The 27903-nt window shown below is 38.6% G+C and overlaps 1 protein-coding gene across 1 annotated transcript in view; it reads right to left on the reverse strand.

Annotated features, from left to right (window-relative positions):
- Window positions 1-27903, reverse strand: part of TBC1D2B (TBC1 domain family member 2B) — a 41158-nt gene that overhangs the window by 11669 nt on the left and 1586 nt on the right. The window contains exons 2-9 of the mRNA XM_067305799.1: window positions 23446-23599; window positions 13797-13962; window positions 8573-8730; window positions 7311-7537; window positions 4593-4985; window positions 3128-3238; window positions 1747-1940; window positions 577-1071 (exon numbers count right to left, since the gene is read on the reverse strand). Of these exons, the coding sequence (XP_067161900.1) occupies window positions 577-1071; window positions 1747-1940; window positions 3128-3238; window positions 4593-4985; window positions 7311-7537; window positions 8573-8730; window positions 13797-13962; window positions 23446-23599 (1898 nt within the window). The remainder of the gene's footprint in view (window positions 1-576; window positions 1072-1746; window positions 1941-3127; window positions 3239-4592; window positions 4986-7310; window positions 7538-8572; window positions 8731-13796; window positions 13963-23445; window positions 23600-27903) is intronic.

Consider the following 27903-nt stretch of genomic DNA (forward strand, 5'->3'; position numbering starts at 1 on the left):
GTGGGACTTAATACAACTGCTTCAGATAATGCCTTCCTGCATTTACAGACCTCAGAGTATCACAGCTTTCAAATACTGACCGCAAGGACACTACACTTCAAACTTCTTAGCCTTGTAACAGCAGAGTCACTCTCAAATTTACTTTAACTCCAGTGTAACACATCCTGAAAGAAATACTGAGATTTGTGGCCTTCATACTACTAAAAGCTTTAAAGCATTTATTTCTGCTTATTTAAAAAAAAAACCCACCCTGCTAACAAATTCTCACACACAAAAGCAAAAAGATAACCTAAAGCTGTCATAAAGGCAATGCGAAACCTACATTTTGAAATAGCACATTTCTTGGGAGTTAATTTCAATTCCAGTTCTTTTGCAAGGCTGTATTTACAAGTTTCATTATCCCATTTTTTAAACATATAAACCAGAACATTTAAGTTATCAGTTTATTAATAAAAACTACTAACATACTACCCACAGGGAAGTTTGCTGTCCAGAAGCATGATGTTCCATGTATGTAATTTGAAAGGTTCAAGTGTTTCACTACATTTTTACAATGCAAGATTTGTAAAATCTTACCTGTTGAGACCTTGGCAATATCCTATATCAGGATTCCTCCACGAAAATGCCAGCAACACATTTCGCAGCTTCTGGATCCCTTCAGATGTTGGTGAAGAATAATGTTTGTTGTTTGGCAAAGTTCTCAAGAGATCCAACTCAATTTGTTTAGATGCAGGATTTTGTTTTTCAAGAGCATTTCTAAGCAAGGTTTGGAAATACCCAGGAACAGTGCTGTCCTTGAATTTTTTAACATGGAGATTGACACACCATTTCCACATCTTGGAACGATGTTCATGTGGAATTCCAGACCTTATAAGATTCTTCAGTTCTAGACAGCGTATCATCTCTCTATTCATCATGCTTGCAAGATAGTTTTCCCATTTTACCCCTGTAGAGATCTCTCTATTTTCACTGAGAGAAAGAGATCTCAGGTCCAAAGCTCGTGATTTTGCTACCAGTTTTTCTTCATCATCATCCTCTGGGACTGTTTGAAATCCATATATATCATATTCACTGTAAGAAAAAAAGAATATGGCATCTAAATAGGTGTTCTGTAGTTCAAAACTCTCAGGTTCCCATTCTAAGGTTACTTCAAATATTCCCTCAAGTCACTCCCCAAAATTTTCAAGAAATTTTAATAAACTATTAACCTTTTTTCTATACCATATCTTTTTAGGAATAAACCCACATTCGGAAAGTTGTTCCATAGTTCAAAGTATATCAGTGCACAGATTTTAAAGACTTAAATAAGAACATGAAGCCAATTGCACTCATTTCTTCAGTAGTTCAGCAACTATCCAGCAATATTTGATTCTAAATTTCATACTGTACCTAAAACAAAATACTACATCCGTTCATAAGGCCAAAAGAACGCCATGATTATACTGTTATTTATGAATGGAAGCACATTAAAAACACACCCCTCAAAGTCCAAAAATAACTCCGCTGCCTGTTTTCCAGTGTTAGAGCCTGGTCCACCAACATACACTGGTGAAGATGTTTACAACGGGAGCTCCCAAACTGCGGTACGTGGCCCACCTCAGAGCCAGGCGCTCTAGCTGCCAATGACAGTACTTGCTTCTGCTACAGATAATGACACACTTACAAAATAGTAACATTTACCTATATAAGATGTTCATATAAACATATACATATATAGACAAATCTGTTTTAATGGGACTGAATTACCTGACCAGGTGTGGTTTGAAAAACGCTTGTTCTGGTTGTTCACTAGTTTCTGCTTTCAAAGCATCTTCCAGTAGCTGTGCAATGACCTCACGAGTAGAGCTCTGCTCCTCAGAGCAAACAGGAGTCTTCATTTCTTGAAGCAAGATCAAATACTTACTTTCTATCTGACAGAGTTTGGCTTCCAAGCTAGTATACTGCAGAAAAGAATATAATATATTTAAGGCATTTCTTCAGAAACTTGGTTTCATAAAACACTTAAAGACCAGATAAAAATATATTGAGCCAGATTTTATGTTGCTTAGAAATCTGAAGCCCAAGAAAAGCTAGCTTTACTTTCCTATTTTTGCATCACCAGAAAACAAAGCAACTCTTGCATTTGGCAAATAATAGTTATATATTGATTTTATTGCACTACTATAAAATTTTGCATATAAAATATTTCTGAAAGAAAACTGAGATATTTGTTACTTTTTACAGAAAGTCTTTTCAGGCTGAATAGTAGCCCAAAGACTTCACCTCGTGTTTTTACACAAAAAATATCATTACACTGTACAAAGTATAACTTAACCATTTTATGCTCTCAAAGTATCAGCTTTATTCTACGCACACCTGAAGACAAAGAACTTAACGAAGATTAACTAAATATACGATGTCTAAATTACATAGGTCCAGATACAGACCAGTTACAGCATGCAACAATTGTGATCACAGGATTTGATGCCAAAAAATATAGCCTTTAGACCTTACCACTAGGTACACAGTTTCCAAAAAAACAAAGTAAACCCCACCAAACAATAGCTACAGGTATCTTGCTTCAACTACAGATGCGTGCATACATAAGCATACTTTCCTTGCCGCAGGCAATCAGAACATTTACCATTTACTTTTAACTTCTTTACATTTATATTCATCTATACAGAAACATACTTCCAGAGTTACATTCGTCATTGTTTACTCAACCTTCACACTTACAAGAGGAAAGCTCTACATATAACTGAAATAATTGAAATATAATTGACATATAACTGAAAGAACACCTGAAACATCCTTATATATGCAGCCTGTTTTCTGCACAGTAAGTATTGCAGACTTAATACTGAGAAAACAATACATATATTTAGAAATAACACATGCCTGTGTTCATAAGTTGCAAAAAATGAACTTCATACTACTATAAACTTTAGTTATGCTTTTGAAGAAACAGTTCAGAAAGATTAGCCTGTAATGCTTTTTTTTTTTTTTAAACCAACTCAATTACATTAATACTTTCAAACTGTTCCATTTCTGTTACACAGTCAAGTTCCTTGGGTAGATTTACAACTGAGTTTTTGAAAGCTGCTTTATATATTGCCAAAATGAGAACATGCTGCATTAGTCTGACCTTTGCCTGCCATTCTCTCTCTCTCGCTTCTGCATTTCTTCGTAGAGCAGAAAGTTCCAAAATCTCCTTATTTAAAAATTTATTCTGGGTCTTATAACCCTGAAGATTGTCCTGTTGATAAAAAAAAGCAAACTGGATTTTTAATAAAAATATCTCACAAATAGGAAACACCTACCAGAGAAAGTATACCACAGAAAAGAGAGCAAACAGCTAACAGGATTGATTAAAAATATCAGGATCAAACTAAGTATATCTCTGGTCTCCACATAAGGCAGCGAGTACACATGCCAGATATGAGCGCGGAGTGGTGCTCTGGGCAGAAGGCAGCGGCTCCGGCTGGCTGTGGCCTGGAGGGACAATCCTGCCGGGCTGCCCCGCGCGGGGGGAGAACAGCACATGCAGGAAACACCAGAGCGGCCATGGTGCTACACCTTGGCCAGGAGCACATAACAGGCAACACGACATTTGATTTTGGTTACCTTCACCATCCCTCATTTAGGGTACAAGTTTGATGTTTGCCTCCATGCAAGGGTCTTCCACAATAAGCTTCCCCAGTTAATCCACTCAGTCCTGAGCTACACACACCACCACTGAAACTTGAGGTTGTGGGATGAAGGAAAGTTGGTAGCCTCCCAACAGCTACACTACTCCCACACCCCAGAGCATCTGCCATCTGCAGCTCCAGCTTTGTTCTGCTTTCTGCCAAGACCAATTTCTACAGTTTCAGTTTTATTTTCCAAAGCTTCATGGGCTCAAACATAGGAAAGAAAATTAGGAATATTTGGATATGTTTTAGTAAAGGAGTCACTTGCATTCCAAATGATTTGGAATTGTAATCAGTTCAGAATACAACATTTACCCAGTGAAAGGAAGCTCATTTAAAACAAGAATTTAAGCAAAATGGGTAGTTTCAGTAACTCCACTAAGACAGCCTCTAACATATTTAACCAAGGTAGGTTAGAGGGAAAAACTGCATTGACAGCATCTGGAGCAACATTAGTAACACAGATTATACTCCTACTTCTCTTTTCTCCTGGGATTCCCCCTCCTCTTTTGTCATTCCACATGCTTTTTTCCTCACTTTTGAAATCCATGGTCTCCTTTTTTTGTTTGCTTTAAAGAAAACTTCCTGGTTGTTTTCCTCCATGCTTACATTTTCCTCTTACCCTTACTTCTTTCCTGTTCCTTTGATTACTTCTCACATCACTCCTCCACACCAATGATTAAATTACTGAAAGCATGATACACTGTACTATAGATGTACAGACCAGCTCAGAAGTCTAAAAGTCCTGTTTAGATTGCCACACAACAGGTTCAAAGTGTAGATTCCAAGCAGAGAAAGCCTCAGGTGATGAGTATCTTGGAGAAATGCTGTAGTGATCTCCCCAGACAGTATAGCAGACTAGAAAGTTTTTATAGGGAGCAGAGATTCCCCTATCCACCAAGACAGAGACATTGCTCTTACTTTTAGTCTGTCCAGTTCCTGTAGTTCCTTATTAATACAGGTAGCCATGGAGGAATTTACTGCTCCACTTTGGGAGGATGCATTGTCCTCGCATTCACTGAGTTGACGTGAGAGTTTCATGATCACCTCATCTTTAGCTTGAATAGTTTCCATCAACATACCCAACTGCTCATTGAGTTCTCCAACTTTACATTTCAGATTCTTTACTTCCTGCTGGAGACTATCTTTTTCCAGATTTAACTTTTCAAGCTGGTTGTTGAGACCCAAAATTTGGTCATCTTTTTGGTGCAACAGCTCTAATTTGTCTTTGGGAACCCCCTCACAAAGACGGCTTGCAAAATATTTATCATATTGGGAAGACCGGACTGTTTGCTGCAGAAGTCGCACAAGTTCCTGAGGAGAATAAAAACAAAGAGAGATTGAAATGAAGAAAGCAGAAAGCAGATTTCATGGCTTTAAAAGAGACAGACATTAGGTTTTAAGTTTAAAAAAAAAAAAGTCATCTCTTACAATTTTTCCACTTTTTTTTTTTTCTACTTCCTTATTAAAAAGGACAAGTACCCTTGCCAGTGGGAATGCAAATATCCTGGACCATTGCAACATTTATTGACTTGCATGAAAGATGTGGTTTGCACAGGGGAGTGTAGGTGCACGCACATAAAAAGCTGTTAAGGCAGTTGCTTAGAGTAATACCCTGCTTGAATCCTTGCTAGCATGAGATCCTACTCCGATTTTCAACAAAATAGAAGTTTACTGTGCACAAAACCCAGGATAAGTCTTGAACTCTTCCTCCACTCAGCATACCAGCCAATATCCAGTGAAGGCTATAATATGTGAATCTAAGTAAAAAAAAAAAGTGAAGTTTAATAAAGAAAAGAAATACTGTAAAAAGGGTTTGCCTCAGCTCCTACTAGAAGCTCTTTGAAAACCAAACAGCAAAAAGCCACAAGATAATATTCCTTCAATCCCAAATCAGCAATAAATACTATGAAAGCAAGAAGAACTTGCAAGAGATTGCTCACTTGTAAATCTCACTAATAGGGATTACTTCCTTTCCTGTTTCCCACGTTTGGTTAACGGTATGACACTGTGGAACCATAAGGAGGGTAAGTTCAACCCTAGAAAGATTTGCAAGACAGATCAGTGACATGATGGGTTTTTTTGTTTTTGTTTTTTTGTAAAGTGTTCTGACACTAACCAAGAAAGCAAGGAAAGAAATAGGAATTAGTTTTATGGAATTCCTGAGAACTTGAGGGTTCCAGGAAAAAAAAAATCCAGAAATTACCAGAGACCTGAAAATTCTTAAAGACATGCCTTGAATGAGCCATATATCTTGAGACTGCTGCAAAGCAGTAACAGATTAGGGCCCTCTGTCGCAACAAGTTAAAGGAACAGGAGAGAGTTGGAACTATATGCTCAAATACCTAGCTATCCTCTTCAGAGATAGCTGTGAAGGACCCGACAGATTTTGAGGGAAAGGTTGAGAAATTGGATATTCTTTTCCTTCATTCATCATGCTTTGACATTCTTCAGGTATTAGCTTAATGCCAGTTAGCTGAACTTTCATAATTACTAAACAGCTGGATGATTTCATGGCCATAGTTCAGTCATAACCGGGTGTTCTGCTTATCAAAAATAACACTCGGACTGATAAATGGCATGCCAATAGTCATTAAGTTATCAAGTTAGCACCAACAGAATCTAGTTAAAGCAATGCATGCTAGAAGAACTTGCCTGTAAGCAACAGCTGCACAGTAGGTTATCAACTCCTATCTACTCTCTTCTAAAATACAATATAAAATCTGTCTAGTCAGCTAGGTTGCCAGGAAGACATCCTACTGGTAGTCTGCGACCATGGATTTCAGTTTTAATGTAGCCCAGTATCAAGAGTCAGAGTATCTCCAGCTACCTGAAAGACATGATTCTTTTTTTTAAAAGCAGGAGAAGCAGCTGTAAAAGCAGTGTTTCACTAGATCAGTGAATGTAGTGGAGAGATTTCTCACAGAAGCTGGCTCAGACACACAAATATATTCTTGAGAGATAATATCACTTTAATAAATATGGGGCTCATGGATTTATTTTCGCTTGCCCTTTGATAATCTCACACACTGGGAAGTACAGTACCAACTCCAAGTACAACCTAAAAACGAGCAGAAATTCTTTCAGCTAAAAATCAAGGTATCTAATGAATCTGAGCTAATAGAGGTCATACAAGCACCAACACTACATGAGGGCAATACTACATCCATAGGTCTGCGGTTAGGTCTATCATTTATAAAACATTTCTGTGATGTTGATTAAAAAAGGGATAGAAGTCAGTTCCCTTTCTTCTACCCTACCCACCAGGCCAAAACAAAAAAGGGGAAAAAAGAGGATTTGAAAGTAGAAGTTTACGAATGGTGAAAGCAGCTCTGATTACCTGCCAGGATCCTGGCAGACAATGAGAAAGCTAGCTTCAGAGACTAAACGAGATACACATACACTAAAGAGTGACCACTTGAATACTATGCAAATGAAAGCTCTGTGCAGGGATCTAATCTTCAAAGGATGCAAGACTTGGTGGTTGTTTCAAGACTTTTTGAAAACAAAGGTTCACTTAGCATTCTTATTTTACAAGAAGCAACCGGTTCTTAAAGTTAGACAGCTATAAAGGGTAAGTACAAAATCCCCTGTCAGATCCGTTTGAATTTGTACACTTTGCCTGAAGGGCTTAATTACCTTTTGGCTTGAAAGATCTTTCTTTAACTTTTCCAACTCTTCTTGTTGGCTTTGATATTTCAGCTGCAGTTCAGAGAACAGTTTGTTGCCATTACCAGAACACCACTCAGTTGGAGAAGAGTCACTGCTGTTCCGGTTTTTGCTTGATCCAATCATGTCTTTTAATGGGCGTCTTGCTTTATGTGGAATGCGGCCAAAATCAAATGGAAAAGCTGAACTAGTCAGTCCTGCATAAAACAATTTCTTCTAGTTCAATTCACTTAAAAGGCATTTCAACACATTCAACTTTTCTTTTAAAAAATATGCTCACTAAAATTAGACTCTTAGCAGTATTTAAATAGCCTAGTACAATAGCGTTAAACAGGGCTTATTTTTCCAAATCGCTTCCTCTGGTGAGAAGAGTATATAGCTCAAATCAAAGTCCCATGCTGCCCGCCCCCAAAAGATTTACTTCATAAGTGAATGCTTATGAAATAAACCCCCCGATGAATAGAACAGAACTTTACATTTCACTACATAAAATTTAAGGCACCATGGCAAAGTATCTTTGCTAAGGAAGAAAGCTTCAAATAATTCATTGTTAACTCAGTAGCCATTACAGCAAATATTCCCTGATATCACAGCATTCTGTTCTCTTAAGAGGCATTCAATGTAAGGTTTACCTCCATTTATATAACAACAGGAGTATATTTAGAGAGAAGAATGTTTTCTAACAGATTAAATCACTTAGCTGTCAGCTGAAGTGGTCTTAAGAAGCTGTAAATGCATCTTTCACATGGTAACTGCAGACACTGGTCAAATGTAAGAACCTGTTACAATGTACAGATGAACTACCACTGCACACGCACCCCTGCCCTCCTCCCCACTTTAGAAGCAAGATGTATAGTATTATATGCATGTTTTAAAGTGTGAAGGCAATTCTACCTCAATGGTGGGCCCTGAATAAAGGATAATCAAAAGCCTCAAGTTTTCCCTTCACCCTGCAACTTTGCACCACAAGTGACAAAAATAAAGAAGTTAACACGCTCAGCGAACCTGAAACAATGGCTAAGAAGAGTTCTTACATATCCTATTATATCTGACTGGCTGGGGGACTTTCAAACACATAGGGAATCATTTTTTTAAAGAATTTAAAAGAATCTGGGTTTGGTTTGTGAAGAAAGGATAAATTTTCGTTTATTTCCTGGAGATACACATATCAGTGTACTATGCTAAAGAAGAAAAGGCGTAAAAGGCTCCCCTAACCTTCCCCTCACTTCTACCTTTACTCCCTTCTGCCAGGTGCTTCCTTTTTTCTTCTAGGACCATTGAGTCCTCCAAGTCTTTTGGGGTTGGATCCAGCAATTCCCACTCTTCACTGGTGTAAAATATGCTCTTGCGGTTTTCGTTATTTCCTTTTCTTAAAGAGGACATTGAATTTCTGTGAAAAACATAGCAGTCAAAATGACAAAATCTCCATTTTGTACCCATTTTATAAGGGGATTTCAAGATAACCACTGCAGTCAAAAAAGTGCAAACTAAAAATAAGCTAGCGCACACACAAAGCCAATACCATAAAAGCTCAAAGAAAATAAAGCATGTTTTTACAATATAGCACCTGCCATCAACTGTCCTGTGTTTCAAGAGACAGAACGATTTGGCTCTAACAGGATATTAATATCTAGGAGACCCCTATGGTCTTTCATATCGTTCTGTTTTCATCTTTGTTTTGGCAGGAGGGAAAAAAAACAGAAGACTTGGAAGCAGCGTCTATTTTAGCTTAGAATTTTAGAATAAGTGCCAAGCATTAAACAGAACAGTATGCAGTCAAAATGCCTGTATGTTATAGTATCATGTCCTGGATTAATATCAAACTTGGGGTCAACCAAGAGACCTGCTGTAGCTGCATAGCTGATGACAGATTCCTTAGCAGTTTCCTTCTTAAATTGAAATGCTGCCAATTATCTGCAAGAAAATTTCAGAGGTAACCTCTAAATTCCAATCAAATAGCTCTATAGAAAAAAAAACATGTTTTTCATGAGCAGGATCAGGTTCACCCACCTAACCTCCCCCAAAGCCATCATGTGACCAGAAGTGTTCGAGTCCACACTTATGTATGATCCAAAGCACATGAGTATCAATGTAGCTCAGTATTGTAAAGTCACTGTCCAACTGGAGAAGATTCTACCACATTAACCCACATGAATCAATTTAACATTTTAGATGTAAAGTTAGAAAGAAACAGGTTTAGTATCTCAGCATTTTCTCCATAGTCTTTATAGATGGAGGCCCACTAAAATGCTTCATTATCAGCCACACTGACTCTGCTCTTATTCTGCAAACCTTAAGCAGGAAGCAGCCCATGTAACACCTGCACATCCTTTGATGACCCAACCCAGGCCTAGAGCTTCACAGAAGACCTGACACTGCATCAAAATGAACTATAGGCCCATCACTGCACAGTGCAAGTTCCTATAGCTAGTCTGGTTTACTGATTAAGCACAACTTAAAAATTATCCTAAAGATGGTTAATAAAACTACTTCAACAACCAACTTGCAAACTTGGCAAATATTGAATTATACAATATATTTAATCTTATGGCTTGTTTTGGTGAGCAAGACCACAATTTCTGTGATGGGCAAGAAGCCTTATTTCATTGTTTAGATCTCCCATTCAGATCAAACAGACGAAACTGGGTGATGACCAACATATTTCCTAGGGTACCCAAAACTCATAAATGTCATCTGGCACCTCTACAGCTACTCTGAATAGTGGCTGATCTCTTACCACATGATCTTGCAACCATCTGTTCTGCTCTTGAACAACTTCAATCTAAAAACCTGTCTGAGCGCCACCTTTTAAAAACATCATATCCATATTAAAGCTTGAAGAATCGCAAAAAACAAGTCAAATGAACTGTAGAAAACATTTTTCCAAAAATTGCTGTTAAGCACATGCATTATCATAGACGATGCTGAATTTTGTAAAGCTCTTGCATAGGATTTTTAAGTGACTGTAGTGGCATGGCTTAATTGTTTTCCATTAGATTAAAAATAGGTAGTTGATTTCTTTTAAAACAAAATTATTTCCCTAAGCACAGCATGCCAAATGTAATTGGACAAACTATGTAAAATCTAAACCCATGATCTACTGACTATCTTTTAAATTGTTTTGTTTTTAAGTCTTATTGTGTGATTGTGTAACTTAAAGGTTATTACAGTTCAACATGTTTCAAAGTCTGTTCTGCATAAATGAAAGACACAAGGAGTTGACAAAGTTAAGAGAAAAATCAGGCTTAAATGTTTGTATATGCCAATTAGTGCTTGAAAATAGATTAAAAATGGAAAAGCATGTTTCAGCTTTAACTACAGCAAATACAGATGTATTCTTCATTTCCTTCCAATTATTAGTTCACCACTATTACTTCAGATGCAAATGCAGTTGTTACAGCAATAGCCTCTTCTCTGGTAAACATGTCAAACATTTCAAAGAGCAAAGAGGATGCACTTAAGGCATATATTAGGCACTTAACAAAACCAGGCTCCCAGCAATGTAGAAAACTGAAGTTTTAAAAACTCCAACTCATCCTCTGATAGTGGGAATAAAACTAGTCACTATCCAATAGGATCCTGCCAGGAGTAATAGGGCACACATTCTAAAAAGTGATCACAGAAAAATTGCAGCAAGTTATAGGAGAATGGAGGAGAACAACCAAGCACTACAATACTGCTGCCCGCAATTATTATAGCTGAGTTTCTAGCATTTTAATATTTTTTGCCAACAGCTTTTATAGTCATAGTACTATAAAATGACATTTTAATTTTCAACTATTGATTTTTTTTTTACTGTTATGAAAATATTAATGATCTTGTCCAGATTCTAATAGTGGTCCAATACAACTAAACAGACCTTTGTGGTACATATGCAAAGAATACTGGTAAACCCATTAAAAGAAGAGCACCTGTTAATCTAGAAGTGACAAATGAAGTTGTACATGCAATCTGATTTCTTGCCCATATTAAGATAGAAGACCTTATACAATCACTTCATGCTTTTTCCACAGGTGCTCCATTCAACATAAAATGGCCTGAAGATAAACCAAAGTTGTACAATGAGAAAGGTTCATGTCTGAAGGACCCTTGCATCATTAGTGAATAGCTGTGCTTATTGGCTGGGCATCATCCAACCCAAATTTGAATGCGAAAGATTCTGTGGGCTGGAAAAAGAGGCATGTAATTATGACTATCTTTAATATTTACACAAAAGTCCAAATTAAGGTTATACATGCTATACCCCTGAGTAGCTGAGCAGAGCAATTAGAAAGAAAATCTACTTGTCCCTATCAAACCTGTGCTGAAGAAAATTCATCTTTCTGGTGAAGATAGCATAGGCGCTAGATGACTTAAGAACTGCTACAGATTCAAGTCTCCGAGCAAATTTATCTCACTTGGTAGAGGAAGTTAAGTGCTCGTGCCCTGCTGGTTCACAACAGGCAGAGGTAACACTAGTCCATAGCTTTCAGGGACAGGTTACTGCAAGGTCCATGCTAACAGTAATAAGCTCAGAGGTTCAAGCACTTTATCATGCAGCTAAACAACTTCTGAGAGAAGGGCAGATGTTCTCCCATTGACAGACTGTTCTCCCATTGACAGAAGACATGGCCAGACAGTACACAGCTGTCTGCATCACACACACTTCAAGTTTTAGCTGCCTGCTCTGAAAATCCTCTCCAAAACAACTTTTCAAAGGCCCAGAAGACTAAGTTTGAACATAAGAGGCAACTCGACACAGACACAAAGCCCCACTGCCATCAGCCTGCACACAATGCCTGCTTTGAAATTCAGAGCACATGGAGGGCACTAGAACACTCCATAGAAGAGGTTCAGAGTTTTTAAAAATCTGTTATTAGATACTACAAATCTTATTCTTCCATGAACATTTTCAAATGTATGAACCATTGTAGCTGAGTATCTCCAAAGAGTGGAGGGGAGAGGAAGACATTCAGCCTGAAAGAGCTTTATTGCGTGAAACTTTCTCATATATTTATTCCCAGAGACCTGCAAGGACTCCAAGCCATCAGAGTCACAGCATTACAGAGAAAGTCCACCTCTTGAATGCCATACTACAGCATGCGCTGCCACCACCACCAGGAATATTCTCCCTTTAACCAAAAGGGCTCCCCAACCCACAGCTCCACTGTTAGCCGCTCTGCTCAGTTACAGAGAAACATTAAACACATCAACCAGGCAACACTGAGAAGCTTACCCTGACACTCCCCTTCTAGCTAGACTTCCCAAAAGCATATCATCTGCAATTCAGAAAAAGACAAAAAGAGAGATAAATTACAGTATACTTGAAAGAGCACCTCTGGCTTTCTAGAACTATCTCCAAAAGAAGTGGTTGCATGTAGTTTTCCTTGTCTAATGACCAAATTTAAGTTTCATCAAAGCAAAGCAGCTATGCAAAACCAAGACGACATACAAGGCTACCAGTTGAAACAGGACATGTAGTAATAGGATTCAGATGTTTCTTAATCCAGGCATAACCAATACCTTTTCTAGAACTTAAATGGCACTCTACACAGTTGTCAAAAAAAGAAAACCTAAAACAAAAACACACAAAAAATCCCCGCACCCTGTGATCTCTCAGATCTCTGTGCTTAACAGGAAAGCTTTAAAAGGAATCTGTTTAACTCAGCACTGCTGATGAAACTGAACAACAACATTTTATTGGCGGCTCAAGAGGGATGTGGTCTAGTTACCAAAGCCACAGCTCTGCTTTGTGAACTGTTCCGTAATAGCACTGTAATATCCTTTGAGTAGAAGCGGAAGATCCAATGTGGAGAAAACAAAGTATAAAAAAAGTTAAGAATGGTAACAGGAGAGCTGAAAGCTAGGAGGACTGCTTTTTATAAGCAATTAACATTAAGAGTAAATTCATTAAGAGTGTGGGAGTTAGATGTGATGTTGTTGTTGTTGAGAAAGGGTCTGCCACATTTTGGCTTAAGAGTTCAAACTACACCGATTTCAAATTTGTGCCATGCACTTTTTTTATTTTAAAGGAAGAATGATTTATATTGTTTCAATTTCCATCACTAAAAATACTTCATAAGCACTAAATACTATGTCTCTATTGGAACCCCAGCAATTAGCAGCTCTATTACACAATGAAGGATACAAAACTACTGCCTGAATCAGTGAAGAATGCAATGGGCACTACGGGTAACTCCTGGCTCCCTGTGCGGGTTCAGAGGGCAAAGCCATTACTAAAAGTGCACTATAGGACCCGATTCTCCTTTTCGGGGATCAGTAATGCTACATAATAACTACATTCAGCTATGCCCTTCAAACAAGCAACTATAGTAAAGGAACAATTTACTTGAAGAGATGCAGGGCAATGTACTGCTCCACCCCATCGCACCCAGTTCTTGTAAAAAGCTACCATATACGCATGGCCTCCACCAGATAGCAATCTCTACCAGCAGCTCCTGGTAGCCCCCAACTTACTTGATCTCAGTACTCCATTGCTTAAGGGAGAAATTGATGGCACTTGGCTGGACCGGTGCAGGCTGGGAAGCAGCTTGCTCCCCCACCAGGTCTGTAGGAGAAGTCTCCACAGCTAGAATATTTCTAGCTCTCTCTGCTGAAGCATTTTGACTTAGGACACTCAACTCTAAAAAAAATAAAAAATAAATAAAAATGAAAAAAATCAGAGGAAAAAGAAAAACATGCAAAACTTTCAGCATCAAAACTTCATGTTAAGTTTTACTTTAAGAATTGCTGTATAAAGTTATACATTACTACTAAGTCATTAGTCATGTACTTTATATTAAGGTTTTACTTTAAGTTACAAATTAATTTTTTAAAAAAGAGCAAAGTGCTTTCCTCAACATCTCACTACAGCCATGTTCTTCTGATAACAGGTCTCATGCCACAGCTCAGGAACCATTAAGAATGCAATTTACAATTTCAATTAGCCAATATTTGTTCATCAAGCTTAAGCAGCTACAAAGCCACATAAATTAACATGGATTAATCGTATTAATCCACAAAAACCCTTGTAAAATCAGCTCAGGTCTATCCAAACTCCAAGTCCAGAGCAGTGTCACAGAAATACCGCTAACACTGCTCACAGGGTGTGCTTCATCCTCAAAGTTACTTAGCCACTTCTGCTGCAAGTCAATGAGCCTTATGGACCGGAGCCAGCTCTGTGCAAACGCAGCCTGGGCATTCCCTGAGCCAAGGACCTTAGCGAGGGCAACGCAGACACCGCAGAAACCTACTGCCTCTGCAAGAGTTTATTAGCTCTGGTGAAGCTGAGCGCAGCTAGAGCTAAATTGATCAAACTCTCCCGGGCACCTCAGTGAACCTACAGACAGGGCAGGGGCCACACAGACGCGGCGCAGGCCCAGCACTGCACACCTGCTGGCAAATCCACATGGGCCCACCTGGACAGCTCCATCGGAACCAGATCTTGGCAAACTGCTCCTAGCCCTAAGCCAGAGCTAATAAAGCCCAAAGGAACGAGCTCACCCAGCACGGAGCTGGCCAGGTCTCCAGCACACACCACTGTCCAGCATGTTCTATATATCAGCATTAGCTCAGTCTTCCCATTATCCTAGGTAGGTTCCCCCCCCCCCCCCCCCACACACACACCCCTACCCCCCAACAGGCAGAAGGAATGAGAAAAGCCAAGTATGGACTATACTACAAACGGCACAAGCTTATATAGAAGTGTCAAGTTGTCCACGGCCTTCTACAAACCCTCTGAACAAGGCACAGTTAAAAACAAGTTCAAATGTAACTTTCAGGTTCTTCTCTGTAAGAGGAGATTCACAAAGTATTAAAGCATATTAAACAAATTTTAGAATTGCTCTTAAAACTGATTTGGCAGTTATATTAAAGAGTAACACACTGGAGAAAGGGACACACCGGAGGAGTTTGACTCGCATGATTCTCTGTGGGATAGGAAAAACCTCGGGAGATCATGATATGCAGTTTAATTGCCGGTGAGTCTTTCAGTCTTTGTTCTGAGGATTATTCAGTGCTAGCAGTGAGACCATCTTTAAGCAAATCATACCCCCTAATTACTCAGATAGTTCCTTTTCTTTATCCCATACTGAAGACCAGAAGTAAAAACCGGAAGCATTCTATGGCACAGAGCACCAAACATAAAAGATAAATGACACTATAGATCTCTCAAACCCTCAAAAGGGCACCTTGAATAGGGAAGTATATTGTTATCTTTCAAATACCAGGGAAAGGCAGCATAATTTGTACTATTTTATGAACTGTGCAGATAAGACAAAGAGGTTTCTTTTAGCCAAGCTAAATTTTAAATTCTTTTCAATCTTGGCTGTTTGAGTTGAAAAAAAACAGCTATTTGATAGTACTAATTTTTATAATATTCATTGTCTAAAAGAGAAGAAAGAAAACTCAGTAGATTTCAATGAGAACAGCTTTGGGCACCCAAAAGCCAACTGGAACACCAGCCTTCTGCTTTCATACTTACACCTCTTCCACCTGCACTTGACAACAGTGCAAAACCTCTTTACAGCATGGCCCAGATAAAAGCTGTTGCTTAAGAGCTGATTTTAACAAGCACATTTCTGCTCACATCGGACATGCAAATCAGCCTGGCTCAATCTTCTCCCACTGCCTGGGGTTACTCCTTGTCCGTGATCCCCACCTGCCACAAGCAAATTCAGCAAAACAAAACCAGCAGCGGAGTACAAGCAGACTTAGGTCCAGGCCAACCCCTCTGATAGCAGGGCTCATATCAGTCAAGGTAAAAATCAAATTTCTTTTATTGAGAGAGCAATTCATTGCACAGCAAATACTACACACTTCCTGGAAAGAAAGTAGAGAAGTCACTTCTGACATCTTTTCAGGTTAAAAACCTTTCCCATGAAACAAGAAAAAGGCAAGATTAAACAATCCCCCACCACACCTCCAAATACACTAGTTTACTTGTATCCTCTCCACCAAAGGGAAAGTAGAGAAAAACCAGGGTCAAATGCAGTTAGCATTAAAGAATATAATTCTTAAGATCTTTCACAGCAGCTAGAAATCAGCAATGATTTCTTAGAGCCCATATGTTCAATGCCTTCAAAATCTGACCAAAATTATGCCAGATAGATACTGCATATCTGAAAAAAGAAAACTCTGTGCTAGGCAAAAAAAGTTGCATTTATCAGTAACAAGAAAACAATTAGAAAAATTTCATACAGTATATTTATATAAGCATGCCATCTGTCCACAAATACCTCCTCCTCCAATTTCCACTGCTACCATGACTCTCCCCAAAACACTACTACGAGACACTCTTGTGCAAAGCACCGCCAAGCAAGATGTGTTTGAAGTTATAATTATATTTTGTTCATTTATTGCTGCCCACCTAAGCTCTGATCCCTAACTGGATGTAGTCAATGCACATTGGAAATTATTTTGATTATATTATTTCTTTCAGCGTTTGTCCCTTTCAGGCAAAACTTAGTTATTTTTTTCATGGTCAAATCCACAGATTTGCAAGTTGCATAAACCTTTGCAAGGATGTAAAATTAGGCTGGTTACAATGCAGAAAAGAAAAGGTAACATCAAACCAAAAATGTAATAGAAGAAAACTTTGCATGGTTTTGATGCTGAGTAACTGTGCTACATAATTCATTTTAATGGTTACAGTTGCATTTCATAAACCAATACTTGTCAAAAATTCTATCATCTCCAAACTTAGTACCTGGAAACCAGGATTACAAAATATATCCTGCAATTATGAGGAAGTTAAGTACTAATAAGTCTGTGTACAGTAGAAAACAATATGGGTCACACACATGCACATATACTGACATTCTGTGGCATCACATTTTGCTACAAAGGTGGATAAATCAAGCACTGCTGCATGATGGGGCAGCATCCATTTGCCTTGATTAAAGATGCAACAGAAGGATAACTAAATGCATATATGACTTGTGTAACGAAGATTTTAGTATGCTATGGGTTCTGTTTTTTGACAGTTAAACATCATGAAATATAATAAACAGAAGTTAACCACAATTAATTGCTCATTAGACAAAAAAGCAAGCTTAATTTATGCTCTAAAAACGGATTGCGATCCACAACGCTGATTTCTTGAAGACAGTTTTACAGCTGCTTCAGAATAGTTTTCTAGAGCTCAATGAAGTTCTCTGCATTCTGCAACATGGCAGATAACAGAGCTCACATCATTTGCAGAAGTTTGAGCACAGCCTTGCTGATGGTGAAGCAGAGTCATTCTCTGTTTTCCCCATTACATGCTGCACTCACAACAGCTTACTGGTTACAGCAGTAACCAGTAAGGTCACTGACAGGCCAAGTTCTTGCCAAGTGTTAAGTGTCAGCACTGAGGAGTACTTTTTTTAGAGGTACCAGGTACACAGAACAGCAGAAATAAAGTCAACATTTCAAAGAAAAATATAGCTTTCCTCAGCCACTAATATTCATATTTGTGGCAAGTGAACATCCAAACTGTTTACATTTAACTTGCAATGTTCCATTTAGCATCATCTCAAAAGCAAGAATATGCACAGAATGAAACAAGGATGTAAACTGTCTTCTCTCTGACTATGCTCTATGCATGTGATGATACGTTATTTCTCAACTGCTACAACAGAACGTTTTGGCACAAGTTTCACCAGCATTCCTGGAAGCAGCAGCATACGTACACGGGCCCTAGCACACGAGTCTCTGGCATCATCACTTCCCAGCTTCCTTCCCACCTTCCTGTACGCTCTTCTCTGCTTCAGGGCCCCCTGTCCTAACATTTTAAAGCATCTGTTCTGGAAGAAAGAGCTTGTTGTTATAGGACACTGTGAAGGCAAAACCAAACAACAAAATAATCACCCTTTTGCAATAACCCTGTGGAGAGGTATCCATTCAGTTAACAAATCCAGACAGTTAAGAGGTCTCAGAGTTGTCAGTCAAGAAAGTCAGAAAGCTGTATCCGAGCACTGAATCTGTCTATTCAACATTTTGAGGAAAGTGCAACTGCAATCATAACAGATCAATATAGTATTGCCAGAGGGAAAAAATCCAAAACCACATTACACTTACGCAACATTTCTTTGCTGAAACAGCCAACAACATCATTTGTCACTAGTATAAAAATGTACAAGACCATTTGAATGTAAGGAAAAAAAAACAAACAGGTAACCAACTTACCTATTGTCTAATCATTTTTTCTCCTTAAAAGCCATGTAATACAATCACCTGAAGGAACTGGTTTAGTTTTTTCTTATCTTCAAAAAGATTTAATCATTCAGACATCTACAACTAATTTAGAACATACAGCAGATTCTGTGAAACAATCTGAGCTAATGAAAATCAAACATAGGTTTGAAAAACATTAACTGAGTGAGTTCATTAAGTATAGTGCTAAGAATTAGCTGAACTGTGAGCAGGAGAAAAGTGACTCAAACAACTGAAGGTAACAGTCTATTGTAATAGAAACACCACTCCATGGTTCTTGGACATAACTAATGGGTATTACTTCATGTAAAATTAACTGAAGTCAGGAACAACTGCCTGCAATGCATACTTTCTGGTACTCTCTGCTATCATCTTGATTAATGAAGTGCTTATTATTCCATGGAGAAGAAAAAATTCACTAATACAAAACTGTACTTCACCAGGCTGAAAGCGTAAGAGGTCTATCTGAGTGCCTGTTGCCTCTTTGTGATCCAAAACAAGCTTGGCTGCAAGCAACTAAATACAGAAGAAACATTTTTACCCATGTTTCAATGGAGAAAGTTTAAAGCAGAAGGAGGTCACCTGCAGCGCTCAGTTAGGAATCTGCTCGAAATACTAAGAAGTTTCCATTCTATGAAACGTACATCAGTCATGATGGCCCTGTACATAAGGCTGTAGCTCACAGCTTAAGTGGGAAATGCAGCCTAAAAAAGCATGCCTGCTTTCTTGTACTGCCAAAAGCAGAGGCATGTGGCAAGGCAGGAAACTGAAACAAGGAATTAATCCAAATATTTTTGCTTTGCTTTGTTTTGAGTCAGATCAATTCCTGATCCGAGCTGCACAAACACTTGGGCTAGATCAAGCAAGAGTGCAGTGCAGGGGCAGGAGGAAGACTAACAGCAAGTGGAGCTCGGACCACTTCTTTTCACAGCAGCCTCAACCTGAACTGTGACAAAGGAGATGCTGAGATATAAAACAGTCTCTCCGCCATACCACACAAAGGCAAAATCTTTCCACGCAAATGTTAGCTTGTGGGGAATAAGCATACATTACGTATATATAATTAAAAAACTAGTAATTAATTGTTTTATTCTCAAGATCACCATTCCATAAACTTTCCTTTATCGAAGCCTTAAAGAGAGAGATACAGTAAGAACCATCCTCCGAACAAATCCTGAAATCAAGAACACAAAGCATTGCCAGGAGAAAACACCAACCCAAAAGCCCCATATACAACACATCCCATCTCTTAACAGGGCAACTTCTTTATCATTAACTGACCTAACACATGTCCCTACCCTCTGTATAATTTGCACTGAGCAGGAGGAAGGTCATACCTCAATCTTGTCTCGTGGTGAACCCTCAAGATGCATGTTAAGATTAACTACGGTTAAAAGACAAATGGTAATTCAAACTATAATTAAGTAGCATCTGGGAGCTGAGTTTGATACTCCAATACCTATAACCTGTATTTTGGAAAGCTTACTTCTGCCGAAATCCATAACGGCATCTGCAAAAGGACCAATTAACAACAGTGTTACAGGCTCTTCTACTAAGAAAGGCTACTCTCTAAATAACTAAGTCTGTTTTGAGGCTCTGGGGTTCAAAGCAGTTCAAAAGAAAAAGATCCCTGTGTGAGCTCAACATTAAGCAGCCTGGTGCCAAACTCACCACCACTAGGTTATCCCTGCCAGGCACCACACTTCCAATGAAGCATTTAAACCCTTTCCATTCGACAAGCCAGTGGTGACTGCATATCAAACAGTATCTCCAGCATCTGAAACCACTAGTGTACAACCACATTGAATGGGACTATTAACCAACAACTGTCTTTCCCCAAAGAGAAATATTCAAGACAGCACACTAAGTACCATCAAGATGTGATTTTTACCTCTGCATCCAATCCTCTTTGTGGCTTTTTGCTGAACATACATTTTTTACACTTTTTTGGCTGAATGTGGTGACACACGTGGACTACATAGCAGATAAGAGCGTAACAATGGAACATAGTTGCTAATGCAACCATTACAAGAAAACAGATCAAGTTTTTAAACTTATTTCAAAATGTAACAATCTTGTTATAAATGCATGATGTACCAATTTTTATTAATGCAAATTAGAAGTTGAGAAATGGCATAATTAAGAGTTGGCATTATAAAAACTTCAACTAAAAATTGATTCCAAGAAAAAAAAAAAGTTGTATAACGAAGAAGTTTACTTGACTTCCATAGTAGTAAAGCAGCTCCGTTAGAAAACCTACAAAATCATTATATTTGCTTTTTCACAGGCCACTTCGAAAAATATTTTAAAGTACTTTTCTGTTTATTTTTTGCTTTGAATATTCTTAAGAACTCTTATGAGAATGCTTCCTTATCAAACCTGAACCATAGAGCAGTACCTTAGTTCTTTTTTTTCTTCCAGTTACTCCAGATTTCTGAACTAAACTGTACTGACCTAAAAAATTTTATATAAGATTAAAAGGAGAAGACGGGGGGGCAAAACAGACAAGACTACAGTGAGCAGTTTTGTTTCTGGGCCAAAGACAGACTACTTCCCCATTTAAAGAATTACTGATGGTATTTGTACTCAAGCACTAGCAAAAAAAAAGTAATTTCTATGTTCCACTATAAAGCACACCATCAAAAGCACAGTAACGGGGTTTTACGAGACAGGTAGTCATCAACATGGAAGCAGAGCCTTAAGGAGTCCCCCAACTCTATATGAAAATTGAGGGGGTTTTTTGAAAGAAGAAACAATCTCTCAGGCTCTTCCCACTTTCCAAAAAATGAAACCATTTCTTAAAAAGACCTAATTTGGTGATTAAGCCATTATCGTATTCTGTCCTCAAAAATGAGACAGTATATGCAGTTTCAAGTTGCACATAATAGAACTTAACTGCCAGCTGCCCATGAACAGGAGTCAGCCCCTGCAATCCCTCTACATTCCTTGCATTGGATTTAATAAATCACACAGCCTGGTAATAATCTGGTTTGGCTCGCTGATCCAGCAGCAAAAAGCCCAACACCTACAAGAATGAACAGTGTCAGGCCAGTGACCTAAACTGAGTGGATTCTTTCACTTATAACTCCTAGATCTGATGCAAAGCACAGGAACAGCATCTCCACAGACTGTAACGAAAACAGATGGGTTTCACATTGTACCTAAACTCTGAGGAAGGCAGCACAAATGGGAACAGACAGATTTGGGGTCAAGTTTCACTTTATAGTTGATGTGGCCCAACAGTCTGCTTCCAAAAGATAGTAATCCTGCTTACTCCTCTACTCCCACTCCCATTATTTAGCTGTTAAGCCTTGTCCCCTCTCTTCCATCAGCTCTGGCAATCATTTGATTGCACAGTAAATATATTCCACTCATTAATCCAGCAGAAAAAAATTCCTTCTTTTTGGCCAAATTGAAAATGGAACCAACTCAGCACAGGGTCACACAAACACCACAAACAACGAGCAATGGGAGCTTGCACAGCAGAGAATGAGACGCTGAAGGTAGAGGGGGGAAGTGCCTGAAGGAGCAAACCCTGCATTACCCCGTTCAGCAGCAGCAAGCTGTTAGATCATTGCACACAAATACATATTTTCTTGCAGCGTATGGTTTAACCACACTGCTAACCAGACTACCTGCTGCCAAATAGGCAGTCTCAAGCCATCCCAGTCTGCATTCCCACCAGTTCTCTTGTGCTAACCCTGGCACTTATTTGGCCCGACATTACACCGCTTCAGGAAGTTATATTTGCCAAAAACTAACCAGGGGGATGTACTGTGGGGGGAAGTTTCTTGCTAGCTTCACTCCCTTCCCTGGCTTCAGGAAGCCGAGACAAGCAGCAGCACTAGAGCAAGGGACAGAGCCGGCCATCGGACTGGCGTGGCTGTAATGTCAGGCTGAGCCCCTACTCAAACACGAACTCTCAAGCCAGCCGTGGTTGAGCAAGCAGCCACAAGCAGGCCACTCTCGAATGAAAGCCATAAACTGGGTTAGAGGACACCGCTGCAGCATGGGAGCTGAACAGGGGAGGAGAAGACAGCTTAACATTTCTGTTTTCACAGTATGAGCAAATTGAAATCAACAAAATATAAAATATAAAGCCTTTTGATGAAATATGTCTGACCTCAAGACTGTTTAAACCCAAGGGAGCTTTACTAACATGTCTAACTTGGCACAGAACAAGATTACTTACACAGTCTTCTTTATGGATAACAGAAATAAGCAACCAAACCGTTTCTGTAGTGATCCAGGAATAAAACAATTCAGAAGTGCCTGAACAGTGTGGTCAAAAAGCAGTATAGCTTTATAGAACAAATTGCTACATTTTTATAACCGACAGCAGTCTAAAATTACATTTTGCTTGGCTGAAGATACTATGGAGGCTGAATTTCACATGTGTAGTCTCAGGGTAAGCTGTCTTCCACTTTTAAGAGGCAGAAAACAGAGACCCATGAACCACACCACACTTTTTTAAAAAACAAACTATATTTTCATTGAGAACATGAGATTCCCATCAAATCAATTCCCAAGAGGCCCCCATTAAAAACTGGAGTTTACATCCCAGGAAACCTAACATACTAAGCTTTTAAGATATTACAACAACTAAAAGACAACTCGCCTAATCTATACTTTGCCACTTTAAAATCTATTCATAAAACCACTCCATTTTACTTCAATTTTTAATACCTATTTAAGGAAATATCAATTGGTTTCATAAGAGACAGAAGATACAAAACCCACAGACATAAATGAAATTACATTTATGCCAAATAATTTTATCAACATATGCAAAATTTAGTTACAGCTATTTGATAAGATGAAGAAACAAGGAAAACTTCCTAAGACTATGTTCCCTACTTTGTTACCACCTTGTATTGATAAACTGATACTCACAGAAACACCTATTCTGTCTTTACTTAAATTTTCAACCTACCCGGGTTGTCTTTGGCAACAAGACCTTTGGAAAAGTCGCTCGGTGTAGGAGAAGTTCGGCTGTCCCTTTTTGCTGCATCAAGATTGTTACAATATTCCCACCTCTTCTGCTGAAGTTCCTGAAGCCAGTACGTCATATCCTGACGGGTCGCAGCCTACAACACAGAGAACCAGAGCACTGAGGAGATCACCACACCTCTTTGGCATATGCACACAGCAATTCCAAATGCAATAAGAAGAAAACAGCACAGGCACCTTTGCTGATCTGCTACTTATGATAAACTGAGAGTAACACACTTTAAAAGAAATAACCACCAATTTACTAGATGTACACAGTGCACACATATGCATCCCTGATTTTCACACCAATTCCATTTTCCATTAAAAAGTCACACGCATTTCTTTCTCCAGTTTTACACTCACATGCAAGAAAAAAGCAGCAGTAGCATCTTATGTTTTACACAACGTATTGTTTAGATAAATAACTACATATCCGTATTAAGGGAAATAGGGACTTCATTTTTTATTTAACTTGCTTAGCTACCAGCAGAAAATAGAAAATTAATAATGCATTGTAACACCATATACTTTCATGATTACAATCTACATACTGTATTACTTTATGATTCCATGAGCCAACTAACTTCTACAGCAAGGTGTATTTAAAACAAAAAAACAAAATACTTATCTACAAGCCTACAGTCAATGTGAACTGGTAGTAGGCAAGCAAGAATTTGAACTGATCTTCAAGCTTCAGACAGAATCCCAGCTGTAAGAGTCATTTCAAACAGAGTCAACTGACAATCCACAAACACCAACAAGCAGCTAAGCGGTGGTAACTGACACTGCAGGCGCACCTACACACGCAACATATGTTTTATTCCAACATACGTCCTCAGCAGCCAACCCAGAAGCAGCACTGGATCACTGGATACTCATAACTGGGTTAGCCGAGCAATCAAAAAAACTAACACTCATGGAAAGACAACGACCCACGATTCAGTCTTATCCAGCAGCAGAGTCCTCATTTCTAGCAAGCTGAAAGCCTATATTCCCTTTAGATTTACACACAGCCCTTGCCAAGCAAGGCTTTACTGCAGTCAAGCAGAAGTCCATCAAGCTCAGCCCAGCAGCAACCACAACATCACTAGCAGCCAAGTCACATTGACTCAGTACAACTTTTAATTAATTGCTGCCCACGACTAGCACAACCTGAGGAGCCTTTTTCAGTTTGTCCCGTTATCCTCTCCTCAACACTCTTTAAAAAAAATAATTCATTTTAATAGAGCTGTTTTTCATTGGCGTTTTTAAATTCCTGACAGTATTTGCTGTCTGCTGAGCAGCATACGTACGCCCTCAGTTTAAGTGACATCACTGCTGCACTTTGGGTCAGTGAGTACGGTTATGGCCCTTCAATATAAAACAAACAACAAAGCAGCATGACTTTATCCCTCCCCATTTAAAGTCATTTTCCCAAGAAGTATTTAGTGCCCTGCTGCCACACCACATGTATTATTTTGTCTGTCCTCCCTTTTCTCGGAGATTTCTGCTCCCTTTGAACAGTTTTGGCTGAGGTTTTTACGTGGGCATCCTAACTGTGTACTTCATATAGCAGGATGAAGTAAAGAGTATCCTGAGAACCTCTGTAAGAAAATTTTTGTGCAAACAAAAATTAATTTTTAAAGTTTGTTGTTTCAAAGGGGCATTTTTACACAGGCAGAATATTTTAAGTTTTCTTCTTCCCCTACTCCTAAACAAAAGGCAAATCAAAAACTACCACAGCCTAGAAATTTTAATTCACTTTACCCATCAGAGGAAGGAATGCTGCCACGCTTGCCCTTTCTCTTATGGCTTCCGAGTAGTTAGCTACTGGCCAGCATTAGAGACAGGATCCTTAGCTAGATGCAGCATTGATCAGACTTGGCAAAGGGTCCTTATTTTCTGTCATACGAAGCTATTGTATGGCTATTTAATAAGAAAGTACCTTGGCTAGTCACTGACACTTTAACGGAGACATTTTTGAGATAATAAAAAACACCATAAATGGAATAGCAGAAAGAGGGCAGTTGCTTTACTTGTTTTCTTATTTTGAGCATTTCTTTTGCTTATATAATTAACTAGTTAGTGATTTTACACTAAAAAAATCCAATCTCTGTATGATATTTGTCACTAAGAACAAATATATCAGCAGAATTATCCATTAATTGTGACAGAAGGACATTTTCACAGCCTAACAGATTCTGCAACAAAGCAAAGGAGAGCATTCATGTCTTAGAGGTGTTAAGGGCCACAGACTTATGCAAATGCCCTCTGAACTGGTACAAGGAGAAATTACTGCTGCACACTCGCAGACAGAAAAAAGCACTGAGTGAACAAGACAATCCCATGTATTTTTCAACTAAGTGATGGAAAGTGATTATCACTTACATGAAACCCTTCCCTTAAACTCTCTTACTAAGGGTGCTGCAGGAATTGCCACCTTCTGCAGCAAACCGCACATGACTAAAAAATATTTTGGGGAAATAACTACAGTGATATCCTCTACCTAGACACACCGGTGGTCCTTGTATGCCAAAACTAAACACTTTCAGGAAGAGATCAAAAAAGCCAACAAGGAGACCTGGCATTTTGAGGCACCTCATGAAAGTTTTTGCTGCAATCCTTTTCTGAACCTAGACAAACCCTCCCTCAAGCATGTTTGTGAAGGGCAACGTCATCAGAAAGCTCACATTTCTCAAGATTTACTAATCTTGCTATGCTCAGATAGCAAATTGAGCCAGATGGCTTTCTTGGAGGGTAGCCCAATTTTTAAAGTACTGTAACCACTAACCAGCAAAAGTTAGAGTATGATCAACCCCAGAAACAAATCACCTTCACTACTGAGCTACCTTATAAGCTGCATTAGACCCTAACAATACTATTTAAGCTATTAGCACTGTGAAAGGCGCACAAGCACCTCATTATTAATCACCACCACATTCTTAAAGATTAAGGAAGTACAACATTTGGGGTAAATGTTTCAAATAACTCTAGTTTCAGTGAATTTGACATCTGAGTATTTTCAAGGATCTGTGCCCCCAAAATTTGCACTTTCTGGAATTTTCACTACCTGGCCAACAACCCAGAAAAGTTTTTTCTTTAAGAAGTCTGTGCAATTTTCCCCACCCCCAAATTCACCATTGTTCAGACAGAAGTTACCCACACACAAGTGACAGCATTTCTTAGTTTCAAAGGCAATCGATCTGCACTACTATCCAAAATAAATTCTATTTTAAAAATAAATAAGAAATGACCTCTTTGTTCATTTATATATTCATTCTGCTAATTCTTTTCTGCCTTAATGGTAGACCTCCCTGTGCAAACATGAGCAAGTATTCACTTGACTATATTAACTCAACAGCATTCTGTGTGACAGCAAGTATTTACCGGATCAGGCCCTTTCCATGATAATATTCAGATTTCCAAAATCTGTCCATAATTCATGACACAGTTTTCTCTGCCTCTTTACTAAAATGTTGGTATCAACTACAAAAAAAGGTCAAAAAATTCTTTTACATACACTTAGCTTCTTCTAATGTGCTTTAACAGCTGGAAATGCATAGGAAAGCTACAATCATGTAATTATCAGGTTGATTATTTACATTTGTAAGCTATGAACCATTTGCTTTATCTGCTGTAAAAGCTACAACATATTTTTCCCTCAGAGACTGTCATCAAGCTGAGGAAAAGAATCCCAAGTATATTAAAACATCTTCAGTTCTCATTAAATAACAAAGACTAAGCAATCCAGATGATGCAATCATTGCATTAACAAAAAACTGAAGCATTATGAAGAAATAATGCATTCCTGAACAGCACCATCATTTCAATCTGGAATTCCAGTTGCTTATTTCTTAGTGCTCTTCTCAGCTTATAATACTGAATGGGAAAGACCAGAACATGAGAGCTGGAAATTCTGACAAGAAGCAAATTGAGGAATACAAGGCACATGAGTTCGAGGGTAAAGGCCACATTTGACTTGACTTTCTTCCTCGTGCTCCGTGTGTAATGTTTTCTTCGTAGATTAAGTCACATTTGACTTCAATGGTGGCCGAATCAGGCATTAGTATTTTTAACAACTTGAATTCATCCTTATTCCTATTTCTACATAGTTTAGCTTAAAGATATTTTTTATAGGCCTTAAAGAACCAAGGTGTTGGGTTGTTCAGTGTAGAAGAAAATTAAGTTCAGCTCTGAAAGTCTTATCAGCTGGTAAATCATGCAGTCACAAAGGTATTGCGATATTCCTTAAGATTTTTACTAATCCCTTATTATATCATGTAACAGCATTTTTAGGGGCAATCACACTGCTGCTCTAGGACAAGTACCATAACAACTTGGGAGGAAGGCATCACTAGAGAATGTACAGGGTTTTTTTTTCTTATAATTACTTAACTGGCACCTTTGCCCAGGCCCCATA

This window comes from Apteryx mantelli, chromosome 15 (genome assembly GCF_036417845.1).
Source record: "Apteryx mantelli isolate bAptMan1 chromosome 15, bAptMan1.hap1, whole genome shotgun sequence".
Classification (NCBI taxonomy): domain Eukaryota; kingdom Metazoa; phylum Chordata; class Aves; order Apterygiformes; family Apterygidae; genus Apteryx; species Apteryx mantelli.